The 21,259-nt window shown below is 39.6% G+C and overlaps 1 protein-coding gene across 1 annotated transcript in view; it reads left to right on the forward strand.

The window, feature by feature from the left end:
- Positions 1 to 19,586, forward strand: part of SPON1 (spondin 1) — a 313,993-nt gene extending 294,407 nt beyond the window's left edge. Inside the window, exons 9-16 of the mRNA XM_034417147.3 lie at positions 6,179 to 6,319; positions 7,482 to 7,560; positions 9,201 to 9,383; positions 9,515 to 9,685; positions 9,795 to 9,962; positions 13,683 to 13,847; positions 14,715 to 14,978; positions 16,203 to 19,586. Of these exons, the coding sequence (XP_034273038.1) occupies positions 6,179 to 6,319; positions 7,482 to 7,560; positions 9,201 to 9,383; positions 9,515 to 9,685; positions 9,795 to 9,962; positions 13,683 to 13,847; positions 14,715 to 14,978; positions 16,203 to 16,366 (1,335 nt within the window). The 3' untranslated portion in view covers positions 16,367 to 19,586. The remainder of the gene's footprint in view (positions 1 to 6,178; positions 6,320 to 7,481; positions 7,561 to 9,200; positions 9,384 to 9,514; positions 9,686 to 9,794; positions 9,963 to 13,682; positions 13,848 to 14,714; positions 14,979 to 16,202) is intronic.
- The last annotated feature ends 1,673 nt before the right edge of the window (positions 19,587 to 21,259 follow it).

A 21,259-nucleotide genomic window follows, 5' to 3' on the forward strand; every position in this document is an offset into this window, starting at 1 on the left:
CTTTCTCCTGGATGTTATTTGAGGGATTTTTCCCACTCTCACTACTTCATTTTTTTTTTATTCGCAGGGTTTACTATGTAGTATCAAGTCACATCTTACTTTAGGTAACAGTTCCCAATTTAAGGTTCTGTAATGTATTATTTACTTTCTCTCTCAGTCGGTAATAAATGTCAGTAGAAACTGAGATTAATACTGCTTGTTAACTACAAGAACACTTATTAAGCTTTGAAAATGGTATCTTGGTCAAAAATAATGAAGATGAATAAATTCAGAAACTCACTTAAAAATTAATAAACAGAAGCTTTTTCTTGCCTTTCCTTCCCATACTATAGCATACACTATACAAGTGTAGTGGCTTCTGAAGCTTTTTGATCAGAGGAAAAGGATTTTCTTGCATTGACAACTTCCACTAAAAGGAAGATACTGTGACTGAATTTCCTGGCCTGATCCTCTGGGATAAGTTTCTTTGCAGCAGAGCATCCATAGAACTAAAAGTATACTGGTTATATTTCTTAGTTTCTTTTAATTAGGATTGATTAGCATTTGGCAGTCCCCTGTCAACTAACAGAATTGGTCTGTGTTAAAGGGGCTTATAAGTTAAATAAGCACTTGCAATAACCCACTTTTTAAAAGATTGAAGAAACAGATAAAAATGCTACCAATCACTGAAGAACATTAAACATTCAGCTATGTCAGGCCCGAAACCAAGAATAACACATGATAATTATTCCAAGATGAATTCTTTATTGTTTCACACCTATAGAACAAGGATCAGCAACTTGCGGCTCTGGAGTCGCCTGTGGCTCTTTCATCCCTCTGCTGTGGCTCCCTGTTACCAGTCAGCTCCACAATTGATAGGGCTTTTGGTTAGGACAGGTAGAGGAAAAAGGACGCCGCGCTAGGAGGAGACCCTGTGGTGGGGGAACTGGACTTCCAGTCAGCTCCAGAATTGAACGGGGGGGTTCCGGTTAGGACCTTTGTGGCTTTTTGAGTTTTTAAGGTTGCCGACTCCTGCTATAGACAAAGACTTGCCAGACTGAAGACTCTACTGTCTTCATCTACATTACAATATACTCTGTGAACTATTAGAGAGGAGCTGTCTTCACTCTCTGCCTCTCACACAGTCATATTTGGGCTGAATTGCCTCTTAGTCCTCTGGAATGCATCCCCCTACCTCCTGGGAATCCACCTCCTCACTACATCACAGATATGCAGCTGAAATTAAATTCTGACAATACAGAATCCAGTGACAATCAACTGCTCCAAAGCCAAATGATCTGGACCTGAAAGTGAAGTTCCTACACTTCAACAAACCAACACACTAGTCCAATGATGGCGAACCTTTTAGACACCAAGTGCCCAAACTGTGCACATGTGCATGCCCAAACTAAAAGGTGCACATGCACGCAAATGTGCACATGAACAGATATGCGTAAATGTGTGCATGCGTGGACATGCACAAACATGTACAGGCATGCACGTGTGCATGCGTAGACATGCACTCATGCTCAGCAGAGACCCAAAGACCAGCTGGCCAGCGGGAGGCAGAGTGGCAAAAGGCAACCCCGGCAGCGTGGCAAAAAGTAACATCTTTTTCTTTCGTGAGCTTCTGTTTTGTCATTTGCAGGGAAACAGAAGCTCATGAAAGAAACACCACGGAGATCTGATTGGAGGGTGGGCGGCACACGTGCCACTAGAGAGGGCTCTGCGTGCCATCTCTGGCATGCGTGCCATAGGTTCGCCATCATGGCACTAGTCATTCATTTAGGCATAGGAACAAATTGCAGCCAACACCTCCACAGCAGAGGTGGGTTTCAGCAGGTTCTGACCAGTTCTGGAGAACCGGTAGTGGAAATTTTGAGTAGTTCGGAGAATCGGTAGTAAAAATTCTGACTGGCCCCACCCCCATCTATTCTCTGTCTCCCAAGTCCCAGCTGATTGGGAGGAAATGGGGATTTTGCAGTAAGCTTCCCCTGGAGTGGGGTGGGAATGGAGATTTTACAGTATCCTTTACAGAAGCAAATACCAGAATAAGGAATGATACAAATAACTATGATCTGATACATATGCTACGAACACTTCATTCCCTGAATTGTATGCAAACTATGACTTTAAAAAAAATCAAACTTGGTGTCAGGTCATTATAACTATCAGCTCATTACTTACATTTTCTGAGTTAAGTAAGAAAAATGTAGATTTTCAGTTCACCAAGCCAGAATGGAAATACAATACAAAGTATTAGTATTTACATGTCCACCTACCAAGCCACGCCCACCAAGCCATGCCACACCCACAGAACCAGTAGTAAAAAAATTTGAAACCCACCACTGCTCCACAGCATCTGTTTGCTGCCTTAATGGCATTAGTGGTGGGGGAGAGGGGAGAATTGATGTAAGTTATACTGAAGAAACACTTTTTTATAAGACCATTTGACAGTTGAAAAATGAAACAATGGGCAAAGAGTAAGGTACAGTGGATAATGTATTTGACTGGCAAGAGTTTCCATTCCATCTATAGCCACAGCAGCTCCTTCGGTGACTTTCAGCCCAATTGTCCATACAGGACACTTGTGAAGAAATATAGGAGGATGGAGCATTATGTACGTACCTGGAATCCCTGAACAAAATTGAGACATATAGTAAATACTTGTGCAGGTTTCTGTGCGAGACAAGAGTAATAGCACATTGAAAATTTCCCATCATTCACAGCAAGCTTTCTTCTTCTTCATATCTATGAAGGAAAACAAAATCCCGAGAGAAGAAGAAGCTGAAGTTGGCTTGGCAAATGAAAGCCACCGCCATTCCATTTGAACTTTATTTCTTCATTTTTCAAACTGAAAGCTAGAACAAGCAAAATGGTAATAAATACACACAGCATGGGAACTTTTTTTTTTTGTCTTTCAATCATTCAACTTAAAATGATTGACTAAGTTGGAAATTGCTTATGAATACAGAAATCAGAGATAGCAGCTATGATTTCAGTACAAAGACTTTTGTGATAATCAGTTTTTGTATGAATGTTTATTTTCCTGTATAAGTATGAAAGCAATTAATAAGAAATCAATACATTAAGTTAATGTTTGAATACACTTATGTATTTTTCTCCGTGCTATATAGGTAGGGATTTTTTTTTTATTCCTTGGGATGTATTCATATTCAGAACTTAGGTATGCAGTTTTTGTCCACAATTGAAGAAAAAGATGCAGTGGCTTTAGAGAATTTGGTTATTCTATCTTAATTTGTTGTGATTCTAAAGTAAGACCAATCAAGCTCATTCTAATAGCTTCTATTATAGAGTCTTTTTTCTTCTTGATCAGACATAAATGCTACTGAATTATTTTTATTGGGGCTTTTGTTTGCTAGTTGGTTCGTTGGTTTTCTGTAATATGATGTGTTTATGTTTTATTGCCTCCTGGATAGGGTTAGTAGAGTTGAAAACAAAATGAATATATTTCATTTATTCACAGGCTAACTATGTCTTTTCATCATATGTAAGTAATTGGTATCTGGAGAAGAATACTCATGTCTAATGACTGTGTCATCCCCTAAAATGTGTACTAGACCTGAACACATTTCCTTTTTATTTATATTATTTTATTATAAGTGACACATTGAAATATAGATGTTTTGTTTTAGCTTATTAGGTGTATGATAGTATAACGGCATAGGAATGTTGCATGAATTTTTATTTACCTTTAAGTTAAAAGTAAAGTCTCCCTTGAGTTTAATTTGTCTTTTAGTGACTTCATAGACACATCCATGGAATTTTATAAGTAATAGTGCAGAAGTTTGCCACTACCTTTTTCTGGGATTTCTTGAGATTTCTCGGGAATTTCTCATCCAAGCTTAACAAGATTAGTCATGCACTTCTACTTACCTCTAGATTAAAAAAATACGCCCTCAAAAAAAAAAACCCTCTTCAATTTTGAAGTAGATTTCTTTTTTAGCTTGGATATCTTCTAAAGTAGGAATACAGCTGTGATAGGATATGTACATGGTTCAGGAGGTCCAATTTTAAAGGCAGGGACATAGAACTGTTTTTTGTTTAATTCTTTTATTCACTTAAAAGACAGCATGAAGTAATTTCAGCCAAGCTTTATCAGAAAGGTCAAGCAGTTTTACTTCTCTGGCTTTGGGCCTCTCTAAATTTGTCACCCATCAAAACTGGTAAATCCACACTACTACCATCACCACCTCCCTACCTCTTCAAGTAGTGTTTCAAAAAAACAAAAACAAAAATGTTTTTTTTCCCTCCAAAGTCCAGCTTTCAAATTCAGTCAATTCTATGCCTGTAAATATATGCATATTATGATAAGTTCATATTATGATGGATAAATTCAACTTATCCATTCACTGAACACATATAAATAGCCAGCTTGGTATAGTGGTTAAGGCAGGGGTCTGCAACCTTAAATACTCAAAGAGCCTTTTGGACCCGTTTCCCACAGAAAAGAAAATACCAGGAGCCACAAAACCTGGGTGGGCGTGGCCAACTTGATGTCACTCACTTCCACCAGTCATATGACCCCACTAGCCATGCCTACCCAACCGGTCATTAAGGCAGAGAACTAGTTGTTAAAAAACACCGGGAACCACAAAATCCTTTTGACATCTCTCTCTCTCCCCACCTTCCTCTCTCCCCCCACTCTCTCCCCCTCTCTCTGTAGCTCTCTGTCTCTGCCCTGGCCGCTTCTCCATCCCCCGCCGTCACCCTTACCTTCTCAGGCCAGGTGAGGAGTGACTGAGAGGGGAGGATGAGGGGCGGGGCCAGCCAGTGGTGGGATCACCTGACAGGGAGCCACAGCAGAGGGCCCCAAGAGCCGCATGTGGCTCCGGAGCTGCAGGTTGTTGACCCCTGGTTAAGGCATCAGGCTAGAAACCAGGAGACTGTGAGCTTTTGTCCCTTCCAAGGTACAAAGCTAGCTGGGTAACCTCGGGCCAGTCACTTTCTCTCAGCCCTAGGAAGGAGGCAATGGCAAATCACTTCTGAAAAATCTTGCCAAGAAAACTTCAAGAACTTGTCCAAGCAATTTCTGAGAATCAGACACAACTGAATGGAAGGGGAAAAAAATCTTTATATACACTGATCTCTGTGGGGGGAAAAAAACCTTAGTTATACCGGCCAGCATTTCTATATTAATCCAATTGGCAGGTTCATTGTTTGCTGTCTTTTGGGGGGGGGAATCTATGATCTTAATAACTTTGATCTTATTAGCTTATGAGCTTCTGTTATTGAGAGCTTTCTGCAGTGAATCGAAACGTCCAGCACAGTTCTTCAGGTGGTGTCAAAACATTTCTTCTTGGCAATATTCCACTTGTCCACAAACTAACCCAAATCAAGTTTACCAATCCATATTGGGTTTTACTGGAATCAGGTTCAAAGCCAGTTGCTGTGTATTTCAGCCATTTTAGCTGCCAGTCATTACCTTTCTTTCCAGGTTTCTCCTTCCCAAAATCTTCTCTGATGATATTTAACTTCATTGCTAACTCCACCTGAATTCCTTGGAGAACTTAGTTATGAGATTCTAAGCTCTGTTAATTGGCAATGACTATACACTGTCTTGCCTGGATGTCTGCATCGATACATGGATATAGCAGTGCCAGTGGGTTGCAGTGGTTGAGAGAGACTCATCACAGCAGCCATTCTTCTGAGCTGAAAAAATTCTCACAAACTCTGACTGTAGAAATTAAATCATAGGATTGACTCATAAGAGGATGGAAATCTATCTTCTCTTTTCTTGGCCTTCTCTTTATAGCAAGTTAATATCAATGTATTAATCAGTCTAATTCCATTAATTATGACAGCGTAATTTACATTAGGTTACATCCAAGCCCCTGAAATCATTGGGCATTATGCTAGTTGTGCATATTTAAGTTATTCCATTTTTCCATTTGCCAACTCATCTCTCTCTCTCTCTCTCTCTCTCTCTCTCTCTCTCTCTCTCTCTCTCTCTCTCTCTCTCTCTCTCTCTCTCTCTCTCTCTCCCTCTCTCCCTCCCTCCCTCCCTCCCTCCCTCCCTCCTTCCTTCCTCTCTCTTGTCTGTGCATTGGGGGGGGGTGTTGTTTAAACTCTGGGTCCAAACGATGTTCATGGAAGTTTACCTGTACACTTTTTGTATACCATATTTTTCATTGTTGCGTTTCTTCTATGTCTGCCTGTGCTTCTTTTTTGACTGCAGTCATCCAACAAGCCAACAGTACCTCAGGAGAAGATAAGACCACTCACAAGTCTAGACCATCCTCAAAGTCCTTTTTATGACCCTGAAGGAGGTTCCATTAAATCAGTAGCCAGAGTTGTCATTGAGAGGATTGCACGAAAGGTATTAGTATGAAAGTTCACTTAGTAACTGATATGGAATATTTGAGCATGGAATGGGATTAAATAACAAGAAAACTGAAATCTGGTAATAAAATGACAAATGTCGTTCAACAGGTTTTCATAAAGGGAGTGGTGCATGCTGGGTCAGTGGAGATGTGAAGGACCTCATTCCTTAGAGCAGGGGTCTCCAACCTTGGCAATTTTACTCGTGGACTTCAACTCCCAGAATTCCTCAGCCAGTGTTTCCTTAGTACTGGCTGAGGAATTCTGGAAGTTGAAGCCCACAAGTCATAAAGTGGACAAGGTTGGAATCCCTACCTTAGGGTGAATTCCTCTCCTTTCTGCTTGAACTGCAAGGAATGCAAAGAAGCACCATCAAAGGTTTAAGGCCCCCAGAAGCACAAGAGGAGAGTTCCACGGAGCTGCAGAAGCTGTTACCAAATTGGAATTCACCAAGATAGCAAAGGTGAACTTCTGAAAAGCAAGACTAATCAAATTAATTTTATTTCATTTGAATTAAATTTAAGGATAGGTGAAATTAAATTAGATTTAATTCCTGTCCTGGTTGTACTTTATCAAAAGCTCTGAGCCTGGAAAAGATTCTGCGGCATAGCATATAAAAAAAAAAGCCTTGTAAAGCAAGATCAAGCTCATTACTTAATAAGAACATTTTCTAGCGAGTTAATAACATAATGATGCTCTGTGTCACAAACAGATCTTTCTTGCGGCAGCAATCTGGAGCATATTCCTTCATTAGATATATGGAGAGTTTTAGGGCTCCCTGGTCATTATAGACAATAAGTGGGGCCCCCAAGCTCACTTAACATTGCTTTCTAGCACATCCAGCTTTTAGATGGGACATTATCACCTCCTCATCTCCCCAGTCCTCCCATCACTTTTTTTCCAGCAAAATGTTGTTTGCCTCTTAGCTTGTTTTGCAAGGGAACACAGCTTCCCCTGCCAATCAGAAACACAATATCTTTGTGGGACTTCCTTTAGGATCTGAGTTTTCCATGAGCCTGATGACTACTGCCATCTTTATAAGCCTGAGCGCTTGTAGACGCTGTTTGAATAACTTCTGGCAATTGATTTTCCAGCCCAGTGCTCAGCAGCATATTATTTCCTCCGCCAATTCAATCCAATTCACAAATGTTTCTTTGCAGGGGGAACAGTGCAATATTCTTCCTGATAGCATCGATGACATTGTTGCAGATCTTGCTGCAGAAGCTCCAGAAGACGAAGGTACTTTTTAATTATGTCCTCCTACCTTTATGAGTTTGTATTTCCCTTCACTCTCCAGTGCTGCTCCTCTGTATTTCATGCTGTTTGCCTTATTATTAGGACAGTATTAAAAACAGGAGGGGAAAAAAAACAATTTGCTTAGCCATTTATGGTTGGAGTCTGCATCATTACTTAATAAACACCCGCAGTGATAGTGTCAGCAGGCAGAAATTTTGGAATTTTCTAATTTAGCAGAAGACTAATCTCATGTACTTTATTATCTTGTACGGGGTTGATCTTCATCAAGCTAAACTATTTTCCTTATCTTAACTGCTCCTCTTTCTTACTTATTATTGGGCTTAGTCCAAAAATGACAGTGAACAATCCAACCAAAGTTCAGTTCTTTATATGCTTGCACACAATAGATACAATGCAACGGTGGCAAATATCTGTAGCTCAGGTGTAGAATGAGGGTGGAGGTTCATTCTCTGAGCTTGTGGGTTGGTTTCCAAACATTTCGTTACAAGCTAGGTAACATCTTCAGTAGAGTTTAGGGGATGTCAGTATCAGTGTTCTTATTATAAGGGCTTTGGTGGTCAGAAGGTCTTGTGATGGGGAGGTCACGTCAGGTGAGGGTCACCCCCTCCCCAACATCAGGTGAGGCAACCCACCCCCAACCAGCACTTCACCTCCCAATGGCCCTCACATGATGTGAAGACCCATCAGAAGACCCTCACCTAATGTGACCCACACTTGACCCATCACAAGACCCTCACCTGACGTGAGCCTCCCATCACAAGACCTACTAACCATACAAGCTCAAAGAATGAATCTCTACCCTCAGTAGAAAGAATCTTGACAAATTGAACCCTCATTGCTTTCATTCCAACACATATATCCTGGGAGATTCTAGAGAGTGGCTATCCTAACTCTCTTCCTCTGTCTTCTACCCAGCTCTGGGCTGGGCTGCCTCTTGTCTTGCCCCCACTTCTTGGAATGTGCTCCCTTCTTTCTGGAAACTGCTGCTTCACTGTAATCCCATCTCCCCCTCTGTAGGCACCATCTCTCACATCTTCTTAGTTATCCATTCCAATCTTTCTTTCAAACGTTAGTTTGTTAAGTAGTATATTTATACATCTAGCAGTCAACCAGGGATCATAAAAAGGAGGACTTGTTCTAGGCAAGGGCAAAGGTAGAGACAGTTAGTTGGGCTGCTAGGTAGAGTACCTCTTCTGTAGGCAAAAAGTCTCCGGTACAGTACTTAGTGTGTCCATTAAATTATACTGAATAGAGAAGTAATCTTAAAAAAGAAAACTATGTTTAATTGTTTGGGAGGATTAATTGGGTTTAAGCACAGTCAATAAATTTGAGCTGAAAATGTTCATATGCATACAAAGAGTGTAAGTAAAGATTTTAGGTAAGCAACACAGCATCATTAAGAAAAGAGTTGTGAGAAACAAAGTAAGCACAAGGCGTGCAAGGACAACAGTAGGTCAAAACCTAATTTGTGGTTCAGCCTGTTATATGTGGACAGTTTATCTGTGCATATCATATACAGATGTACTCTATGTATATCTCTACTGTGTAGTGCTCTTTACACCAGACATATATATGCATTCACACATACATACTGACCTATATATATTTGCCATTGTTTTCAGATGATACTCCTGAAACCTGCATCTATTCAAATTGGTCTCCCTGGTCAGCCTGTAGCTCTTCCACATGTGAAAAGGGCAAGCGGATGAGGCAGAGAATGCTCAAAGCCCAGCTTGACCTCAGTGTGCCTTGTCCAGAAACTCAGGACTTCCAGCCTTGTATGGGCCCAGGCTGTAGTGATGAAGGTAGGTGAGGAGACCCTGGACATGAGAATCAACATGGAACCATCCTCCAGGAACTGAGAATCAACATTTTGTTGATCAAATGTAAGTGAGGTTTGGTAATAAATGGAAACTATCCATTGTTGCTTTTTTAGATGGCTCTACATGCATGATGTCTGAGTGGATAACGTGGTCCCCTTGTAGTGTATCTTGTGGCATGGGAATGCGATCAAGAGAGCGTTATGTGAAGCAGTTCCCGGAGGATGGCTCCATGTGCAAAGTGCCTACAGAAGAAACGGAGAAATGCATTGTAAATGAAGAATGTTGTAAGTATTTGATGCACCCTACCACACTTAATCAGTCTAAAAGCAAAATGTGAATCTTCTGTTAAATAAGTGCCACCAAACTGATCTTTGGCTAATATATTATGGACAGCTCCTAGCAGTTGCTTGGTAACCGAATGGGGAGAGTGGGATGAATGCAGTGCCAGCTGTGGGATGGGAATGAAGAAGAGACACAGAATGATCAAGATGACCCCGGCAGATGGATCCATGTGCAAAGCAGAAACCACAGAAGCTGAGAAATGCATGAATCCCGAATGCCGTAAGTAACTCTGGTCAACCGGGCAACTAAGTAAAAAGGGGGTATGTTAACTGCCTTGTGTACACATTGTGTATTTATATAAAAAAGAACAATTCTATGTGCAAAGGACACATGCAACAAGTAACACAATTTATCATGTGTATACTTTCTAATAGGTTTCTTCACAATGTAGACTTCTAAAACTTTTCCGTGACAAAGTAGCCATTTCAAACCAAAAATATATAAAAGTGTACAATTATATTGACCACAAGACGTGAGAGAGCAGTCAGTCTAAATATCTGAAGCGAGGACATTCTAGCAAATCATAAGCTTTGCAGTTTTTAAGACAAGAAGTGAGAAGTGCTTTCTTGGGGTTTTTTTTTCAGTTTTATTTAAAAATGCTGCTTTGGTACACATATTTTGTACACTTCTGATCTCTACACCACACATATATGCATTCACATATACACACTCACAAAATGGTTGCAACCTGATTTGCTTTTCTTAGCAGAGTAAATCAAAACGTAACATTTTAATACATTATTCTTGTAAATATAATTTGCTGTTGAGGGGAAAAAACATATAATGTCAGAGGTAAATGCCAGTTCTCTCACCATCATTTTCTCTTCTTAAAAACAAGCATCAGGGCCATGAACTCCATCAAGATCATCATGCTGAAGGAAGGAGATTAAATTATGTATTCCAAGAAATCCTTCAGTACAAACCTTTTCTCCAAAAGTGTGTATTTAGTCACAGAAAGGAAGAAAATGTTACCTGAAGGGAAGATGAGAAAATTTTAGCAATAGCAATAGCATTTAGGCTTATATGCCACCCCATAGCACTTTACAGCACTCTCTGGGTGATTTACAACATCAGCATATTGCCCCCAACAATATGGATTCTTGTTTTATCTACCTTGGATGGAAAGCTGAGTCAAGGAGTTCAATCCTGTCAGGATTGAACTTCAGGATGTGGGCAGAGTTTGCCTGCAATACTGCATTCTAACTACTGCACCACCAGATTTCACTCCTGATGGGGCTCAGGATTGACTAATGAATTGCCTGCAATCTGGGGTCAAAGCTTATACTCACTGCAAATTTGGTGGTGGAGGTGGATGCCGTTGTGAAAGCAGGAGTCTGTGCATGAGTGCAGATAATGAAAGCAAATGGCTGGAGTAAACAAGCCACTGCCATGTCCCAAAGGTGTTTCTTCAAGAGGCAACTGGACTTTCTAAGACATTTCACTTCTCCTCCAAGAAGTTTCTTCAGCTCTGACTAGATGGTGGGGAATGGATTTATACTCCTTGCAGACCAGTGGTGGGCTGCCCCTGGTTCAGACCGGTTCTATAGAACCGGTAATAAAACTGGTGGGAGGCTCCGCCCACCAACCCCGATGTCATCAGGAAGCTTCTGTGCATGTGCGCGGCCCCGTTGCGGAGCGGTAGTAAAGGTAAGTAGAACCCACCCCTGTTGCAGACAGCTGGTCATTTGCATTCTTTTAGTGAGTTGTTATACATAGGCCTCTATGTCAAAATTGAACAGCCCTCTTAACAAATGGGGAGGGATATGACACCATCTATCTCTAGTCTGCAATACAATTCTTTCAACAGTTCCAAGAAGGCTCCACACCCATTTCCACCACTCAGGTGACCCTCATGACACAGATAAACCTCCAGGTGGCCTTAGCAATTCACTAAAAGAAATGCAAATGACCAGCTGTCTGCAAGAAGTATAAATCCTTCCATTCCTCACCATCCAGTCAGAGATGAAGAAGCTTCTTGGATGAGAAATGAAACATCTTCAAAGAAAAACCAGAAAGTCCAGTTACCTCTTGAAAAAGCACCTTTGGGACAACCATGACCTGGATGAGTGAGAATTTCCATAGACATCATGCCACTGCCTTCACTTCAAGGAGGAAGTGTGAAATTCCATGCCTGCCTCTCATCATCCACAATGTATAAATTGGAGAGTTTCTTTTATCCATGAAGGCTTTCCATATGGATGAGGTTTCAGAAAAATGAGGGTCTTGGTGCAGCAGCTAGACAGAAAGAGTTCCTACTATAGCCAATTACAATTGAAGGAGAAAAATACTCCTTCATAACCTCCAAGTGGAAGGAGGATTGGGCTGAGCATTCTGATTAAACTGAATAAGAAAACACACATTCAATACAGTGAGACTTGCTACAGAACGAACATCTGTGTGTTTCCTTATGCTTGTAGCCCAACACAAAGGCTTCCATTCATCATTTCCTTGTTGAAAACTAAAGGAAAACTCAATCCTTCAAGGATCTGTTTCCTACGTTCCATCATAATTTACAAGGAATAACTGGGACCGAAAAGATCTGTGCCCAGCTTATCAGTAGTCCGCACATTTAATTAGAAACAAGAGCTATTGAATTCAATAGGACCTATTACAGAAGAAGCATAGATTTACGCTTGTTATGCTCAGTTTTCTGTAGTTTTCTTTCTCTGGTTGAATGGGTACTATGTGCAAGAAAGTAATTTGTAAGAGACAGAATGGTTTCTGCATATATCCTGGTAGGACATCAATTAATTTTAGAAACAAAGAGTCTTAGTCTACAGGCAATTAATTTTGATCAATAGACATTAGTTACACACACACACACATACACACACACACACACACAAGTATGCCTTTTAATATATGTGTATGCTTATTCATATACATTTATAAGTATATATATTTGATGGGGGAGAAAATAATTTCAGGACTGGTTTCAGTGGGAGGTGACATTTCTATTAACAAGATGAGAAAGATGGTTGCATGTGTGCAAATATTTTTATGTCTAATCTTTCTTGGATGACAAATATTACCCGCACACTCCAAACAGCAATTAACAGTACCTGCAGGAGCCATTTAAACCAGGGAAAAGGCTTTATTAATGTCAACCCTTTACCACTGATCCAACCTAGAATACATCAGGAAATCTAATCAGAGATATCCAGCATTGTATAAGATAGAGTGATTTGCAACAAAAATATCTTAGATCAGTCTCTTTTAGGAATAAATTATGAATACTGGAAATGAGGGATGATAATCTCACTCCATTGTTAAAGTAGATCTGCCAGTAATCTGTAGCAAAATACAGACTGGAATCATTAGATGCTAGAAGACCAGTACACATTTCAATCCAGTTTCATTTTAGTCATTATCAAATAGCTATCCTTTCCCTTGATGCAGAATGGGAGAACTCCCTATGGCCAACTCACAGTGGCCAACACGCTTCTGCCTACTTGTCATGGCCATTTCACCTTTGCCAACTCACCGCAGCCAGTTTGCCACAAGATAACTCACCACAACCAATTCGCCACAGGACAGCTCGCCACTGGACAATTCAAGAATTCAATTGAATTATTTAAAATCATTTAAAATTTTATTTTAATTTTTGTCATTCACATTTCACTTTATCCCTCCTTTTGCATCCTTTCTTCAATGATTTTATTCCGCCATTTCTTCAATATTAGTGTAGCTCTTGTCCCACAGAGAGTTGTCCCATTGGCGAGTTGGCCACAGTGAGTTGTCTAGTGGTGAGTTGGCCATAGCAAGTTGGCCACAGCAAGTTGGCCACAGCAAATTGTCCGTAGCAAGTTGTCCTACATCCTCCCCCCCCCCTTGATGAGTGGGTAGATGGATCACTTGTTCGCCAGATTGATCATCACTTGTAGATTTACTGTTGAAATGGAATGATCTCATACTCTTTTCCATCCCAACCTGCATTAGATACCATTCCCTGCCTGCTTTCTCCTTGGTCTGAATGGAGCGACTGCAGTGTTACTTGTGGAAAGGGGATGAGGACCAGGCAAAGGATGCTAAAATCTGCTGCGGAGCTTGGAGATTGCAATGAAGAACTAGAACAAGTAGAGAAATGCATGCTGCCAGAGTGTCGTAAGTATAGATATCTAGAGTATGAAGATTAATTTTACGGTTGGTTTTATTTATTTCTTCTATTCCACACAAGCAGAAATGTGTTCGTACATTGCTCTTCCTATACGGTAGCCGGGTGTCAACAAGCATGATGCATTGCTTTGTTACTGTAAAGCACCATTTGCACACCAGAAACAAATTCCTAACGTTTTCTCAGGTAGTAGATATATATAGAGAGAGAAAAAAAAGACCTGTATTTTAAGAAAGTGTTCAAAAGGGCCTTGCCATTGCTCAAATGAGTTATGCCATTTTAACATAACTTCGTTATATAGACATTTTTTCTTACCTTCAATGACATTTCTATGGAAAACATTCAGGAACGTGATAAAAAAAAACATCCATTTTAAAGTAGCAATACAAAATGATTAAATTTGTGCCATTCCAGATTGTAAAAGACTGATGAATAATTGAACGTATTTCACACATATTTTCACAGTAATTTTTATAAAAAGTGCCATCCGTCAATCGTTGGAATCAAGGTTTGCCCCCCCCCCTCCCATCTCTAGTCCTTTTCCTCTCCAATCGTCTGCATTTTTCCATCCATATCCTTCCTATAAATCTGCTCCAAGAGTTAATTTCTGGTGAGTGATCATTTCTAATAGGGTGGTGTGAATGTACTGCTGTCAGAGCTTAGTGAGAAGGTGGTATTGCTAACGCATTTTCAGGGTAAGCTTGTATAAAATTCATTCCGTGTCATCATCAACCTAAATGTTCCTTTTTTTCTCATAGTGAGATTAAAAAGAAGTAAATTGTTCTTCTGCTAAACCAGTTTGTTCTGCCTAAGTAAGTTAAGACTAAGCATCCTATTTTTCATCCTTGCTTCTCTAGCAATTGACTGTGATCTGACAGAATGGTCTCAGTGGTCTGAATGCAATAAGTCTTGTGGGAAAGGCCATATGATCAGGACAAGAATGATCAAAATGGAACCTCAGTTTGGAGGCGCTCCATGCCCAGAAACTGTACAACGTAAAAAATGCCGAATAAGAAAATGCTTGAGAAACCCCAATATTGAGAAAAGGCGCTGGAAAGAATCTCGGGAGAAAAGGAGGAGTGAACAAGCGAAAGAAGATGTAGATGGTGGGCAATTCCCAGGTAAGTGTAGTAAAACTCACAGAGCAATCCTTAAATTAAAAAAGTGAGCTGTGCAACAGAGAAGTACATTATTAATGTATATTCTTGTTAGTACAGCTTCTTTCAATGATCCTTAACTACTTCCCAGGAATCTTGATGTTTTCCATAAATTCTTAGGTTTAGATCATTGAACAACTATAGATAACCAAATCAAGGAAAGCCTGCCTGCCTTTCTTGCCAGGTTGAAGGAGAAAGGAAGGAAAGAGGAGAAGAGAAGAGAGGAGATGAGAGGAAAGGGAAGGGAAGGGAAGGGGAAAGGAAAGGAAAGGAAAGGAAAGGGAAGGGAAGGGAAGGGAAGGGAAGGGAAGGAAAAAGGAAAGGGAAGGAAAGGAAAGGGAAGGGAAGGGAAGGGAAGGAAAGGAAAAAGGAAAGGGAAGGGAAGGAAAGGGAAGGGAAGGGAAGGGAAGGGAAGAGAAGGAAAGGGAAGGGAAGGAAAGGAAAGGAAAGGGAAGGGAAGGGAAGAGAAGGAAAGGGAAGGGAAGGGAAGGGAAGGAAAGGGAAGGGAAGGGAAGGAAAGAGAAGGGAAGGGAAGGGAAGGATAGGGAAGGAAAGGAAAGGAAAGGGAAGGATAGGGAAGGGAAGGGAAGGATAGGGAAGGGAAGGGAAGGGAAGGGAAGGGAAGGATAGGAAAGGAAAGGAAAGGGAAGGATAGGGAAGGGAAGGAAAGGGAAGGGAAGGGAAGGATAGGGAAGGAAAGGAAAGGAAAGGGAAGGGAAGGGAAGGAAAGGAAAGGAAAGGGAAGGCTAGGGAAGGAAAGGAAAGGAAAGGAAAGGAAAGGATAGGGAAGGGAAGGGAAGGGAAGGGAAGGAAGGGAAAGGAAAGGAAAACCTGCAAGACAAAGGGCTCATCTGAGATCCTTAGGTAGGCTGCTTTTAAATTCCAAAATAATCCATTCACATGATCCAGTATGTGACTATTAGATACTATAATCACAAACAGACCTATGAGCCACATATGGAAATGTTAGATGATTCAAACCAATTAGGACTTTCGGCAAGTACAAACGTCATCCCGGTATAACTCTGGAGTAATCTGTAGGATCTCATGGTTTATAGATCTTCTCTTTCCATTTTCAAAACAGGAGTAGCAATAGAACTATCACTTGTGAAGAAAAAAGAAATATCAAGGAATTCAAGCACGAAAGTGATTCTTATGTTTCTTATCTGTTATTTTTTTTTTTTTTAGGTTGCAAAATGAAGCCATGGACTGCTTGGTCAGAATGCACCAAACTGTGTGGGGGTGGAATCCAGGAGAGGTTTATGACCGTCAAGAAGCGTTTCAAAAGCAGTCAGTTCACTAGCTGCAAAGACAAGAAGGAATTAAGAGCCTGCAATGTTCATCCCTGTTAGCAAACCGAAGTCTTTTGGATAATGCACTCCTGAGCTAAATGTAAAAAAATCAACCTTGGTTTGATTTTTTTTTAAAAAAACAGAAAATATATAAATTGTGTATATTAGTCTTCATTTTTGCAGTGTGGTTTGCTTAATTAGTCTTGCTGGTGCAAGAGATCTATTTTATAAATACTTCCTTACAAATATCTGCTGAGAGTAGCTCCTTAATGCTCCAGCTAGCCCTTGACGCATAAAACTAGTGAAGTCATTGTGAAATCTTATAACACTGAAATTATAGACATATCTGTGTGGACAAACCATAATCATAGAAATAGTCCCTGTAAATACTTGGGATGCATGCAGAAATGATACCGCAAACTTAAATATTTGGAAACCATTTTCAAAATACTGAAAGCAGTGCCTCTGTGTTTATACAGCTGTGCCAAGGAATTACTTTAATAATACTACAGGTGCATATTGATCTTTAACCATCAGCAATGTAAAAAAAAATGGTATTTATAGCAATCCTTTGACAATATCCCTTTTCTTCTTCCTGCAATTGCTTAGACCCCTATTAAATAAATCACCTTATGATTGTTTCCATTAAGAAAGGAAAGCAAACATAAGCTGCCCAGACAGTGAAGAGTAAGGAAGAACAATTTTCCATCTGTAAGCCATATGTCAATTAGCTAGTAAGCTGCATTTAAAAATATCTTCCATACTCTCTCACAGTCATATGCTAGATGATAAGGTACAGGAAAATATCCTCCCTTAACAAATTCTCCTTGCGTGCAACATAGCTAGGCAAATACATTTCAGAAGCTTGAGGGGAAACTGTGGACTTTTACAGAGTTAACCAGTGTAAATAAACAATATAAATACTCACAAAAGATGTGAATCTCCCCAGCTCTAGAGTAGCTGATCTTATTCTATCCACCAAGCCCAGGAAGAACTAAGGAGCATTTTATTTTGTTTGCTTCAGAATTTAATTTTGCTTCTTTGTCACACAACTTAATTTGGCTTCTATTCCTCTTACATAAATGTCCCTGCATTCGTCATGTTTTTGCTTTATTTTTCTACTCTGTAACTCAGTGGTGAACAAAGCACGTGCAGAAAATAGCTGCTTTGTGGGAACATGGTGTTACTAATTTCCAAGCGTGCACACCCCTACTCACAAAGAGCAAAGGAAAAAGCATAGCTATTTGAAAAATGTCATGAAGTTGAAGGATTAGATAAATGCCAGTACCACTGACAGGTTCCTTAGGGACATCTTAGGAATGAAGATGAAAGCTCCTGTATTTGTATTATAAAATATTATTACAGGCTTATAGCTTGAACTTTTAGATTTCAGTTTCCATAATCCCTAGTCAACACAGGTGGTTGAAAAGACCGCCATAAAAAAAAATCAGATTGTCTGTCTGCAATTTAACACATAACTATGTGACATGTTTTGCAAACGAAAAACAAGATGGCTTAAATTAATAAATGCCAAATGCCAGTATACATTAGATCCCCAAACAGAAAATTTTAACTTAAAAGCATGAAGCCTGATCATGTCAAGCAGGAACTGGGTCAATATATTTACAGAATTAACTGGCTTGGCCTTTTTAGATAGTAGAAATCCTTAGCACCTTAGGGGCACATGGGGAAGGGTTTTTAGCTTCCAAAGATTAGCAATGTTCTTTTCCCCCAAAGATTTATGTACAGGTACATATACTTTCATTTTTACCACTTCCATATGACCACACAATCTTCCTTTTTATGAAATTTCCAAAGTTCCTCCATCTAAATCTAGATAAGGTTATGGCTCAACTAGCTTGCTAGAAATGTACCCTCATAAATTATATTACAATTATTGTACTTTTTCATTCTGAACAGCCAGTCATTTTTAATGTAACTCACCCAAAAACACTGGAGTCCAAGGCACAGAGTGAACATAGGAGTTCTATAGGTCCAGCATATGGGCACGTATAGAGCAGAAACATCTTGAAGCAGCAAACATTTTCCAAGTTGCTATCAGTATTGGGATCCCCAGTCTTCAGATATTAAAAGTTCTGTTGTTTTATGATGATAAATTAGTCATCCATCCAATCAAAATATGCATGAAATGTGTACACTCCTCATGAATTTAACTGCAACAAACAGTTCCTTTTATGCTGTGATGTATTAAATATTGGTGACTGTCTTAGAAGAGTGTTGGCTCTAGTGAACTAAAGTACAAACACTCTGCCTGATTTCAGAGGAATTCAAAATTGGTATTTCACTGGGGGCAGTATTTGACTGACAGAATGGTTGCACAGTTGCCTTTAATTTCTTTAATGTCTAATAGTATTATGAATGGTTGGCTAACTTTTCAAAGGATTGCTATCAGAAAGCATGACAAAGCTTGCAGATGAATATAATTTCCATCTTATATCAGTCAGTAGTTGTCCCAGTTCATACTGGGGAAAAAAAAGAAAATATTATAATTTGTTTCAAAGGGATTTTTGTCTTGAAGCTTGTGACTCTTCACAGAATAATACATAAAAAGTATCAGAAGAAAATGAAGGGGGGGGAATACAGAAGAAATCTAATCCAATTAAAGTTATTCCATTCTTTTAATTATGGATTTTAATTAAGATTACCTTGTACCACTCAATTTAGATGAATTTAATTATATCTAATGTATTGAAATCTTTAAGATTTTTTTGTTAAGAAACGAACTCATTGTGATATGGAATACATATTCTGAATATGTATTTGAATTGCTACAAACCTTGTAGTATAATATTGGCTCCACATCAACCAATTAAAATATATGGAGGATTTTTTTTTTACAATAATTCATGTCTCTTGCACACTTGAGAACCAAAACGCAGGTATAGAGTAGCTATAAAAATTTTATACACCTCACTGACCATTTATTAACATTGGTATATCTTCTTGTTCCTCTTTGTTGTTGTTGTTTTTTTAAAAAAATAATCTGTAGAAACTTTACAAGCAATGAACAGAAATGCTGGGGGGATTACATGTACAATAGATTTTAATAAACACTACTTGGTTTTTTTAAAAAAAAAAATCAGAAAAGATCCTCTTTTATTTTAAGTTTTTTTGTTATTTTGGGTTCGCAATGAAATTTTTGAGAAAACTGTTATGGATATATTTCCTACCAAAGTCTTGTGTAGATGTTTTGTATGTAGTTGTCTGGCTAACACATTATTATTTTGGAATAAAGACATCTTTACTATGAAAACAAAAACACTCATGTACTTTAGTTTAATAGTACAGCATCAGGTTAGAAGTGACTTGCAAAACTCTCTGAAAATACATGTCTTCAGGGCTCAGCCAACTTTTCCTGAAATATGTTAGCACTGTGCAACATTGAGATATGAATCTTAAATAAGATCCTGACAGATTTGAACATTGGGTGCTTTCTAACAAAATGAAATTCAGTGCTGAAAAAAGTAAGGTTCTAAATTTAGGCAAGAAAAACAAAATGCACAGATACAGTATAGGTGGTACCTGGCTCAATAGTAGTAACTGTGAGAGAGATCTTGGAGTCCTAGTGGACAATCATGAGCCATATATGAGCCAGCAGTGTGCAGCAGCTGCCAAAAAAGCCAACACAGTTCTTGGTTGCATAAACAGAGAGATAGAATCAAGATCACGTGAAGTGTTAATACCACTTTATAATGCCTTGGTAAGGCCACACTTGGAATACTGTATTCAGTTTTGGTCGCCACAATGTAAAAAAGATATGGAGATTCTAGAAAGTGCAGAGAAGAGCAACAAGGATTATCATGGGATTGGAGGCTAAAACATATAAAGAACGGTTGTGTTCTGTCCCCGTCTCACACACACACACACAAACTGATAGCCATGGGTTAAATAAAACTGGCAGACAACAAATTCTTTCGATAAGAGGATTGGCAGCAACCCAGTAGCTGCTTGCCAAGAACTTTACTCATAGAGGGAGGGGTTGTTCCTCCGACAGATAAACCCAAACAAGATACACACAGTTCAAGAATTGTCAAGTCCAGTCCGTATTAAATCCAAGGCAGATAACGTTGTTTCAAAGATACAATGTGACTCGCTAGTAGTTAGTTTTGCCCGTCACAGAGTCTGAATGGCCACCTCACCTCCTTTTATCCCCTATGGGGTGTGGTCCAGTGACTCAGCTTAATCTCTGGCACGCCTCCTTTTCTGCTGCGTGCGCTTGTCTCTCCGACGCTGGCATGGATCCAGCCAAGACTTATCTCCGTCACTGTCTGACTGCGAGGAGATACCTGGCTCCTGGCGAATCTCTTCTCCTTCAGGAGACACCTGAGGCATTGCCAGAGAGGAGGGTCCTGGAGAGGGAGGCCTGGCCAACTCCTTCATGTTCGGAGCCTTCTCCCTCCGATAAGTCGGCCTCAGGGGTCAGAGTCACAATAGGTTGCTGGAATTAGGTATGTCTAGTTTGGTTAAAAGAAGGACTAGGGGAGACATGATTGCAGTGTTTCGATATCTCGGGTTGCCAGAAAAAAGAGAGAGTCAAGCTATTCTTCAAAGCACCTGAGGGCTGGACAAGAAGCAATGCATGCAAACTAATCAAGGAGAGAAGCAATTAGAACTAAGGAGAAATTTCCTGACAGTTGGAACAATTAATCAGTGGAACAACTTGCCTTTTTAAGTTTTTAAAAAGAGACTGGACAACCATTTGTCTGAAATAGTATAGTTTACTGCCTAAGCAGGGAGTTGGACTAGAAGACCTCTAAGGTCCTTCCTAACTCTATTATTCTATTCTATTCTATTCTATTCTATTCTATTCTATTCTATTCTATTCTATTCTATTCTAGGTGTGCCTCCTTGCAGATAATCTTTGACTTACTTTATTTATTTATTTTATTTTATTTTATTTTATTTTTTAAATTTATATACTGCCCTTCTCCC

This window comes from Pantherophis guttatus, chromosome 1, assembly GCF_059756535.1.
Source record: "Pantherophis guttatus breed Tessera chromosome 1, ASM5975653v1, whole genome shotgun sequence".
Lineage (NCBI taxonomy): Eukaryota > Metazoa > Chordata > Lepidosauria > Squamata > Colubridae > Pantherophis > Pantherophis guttatus.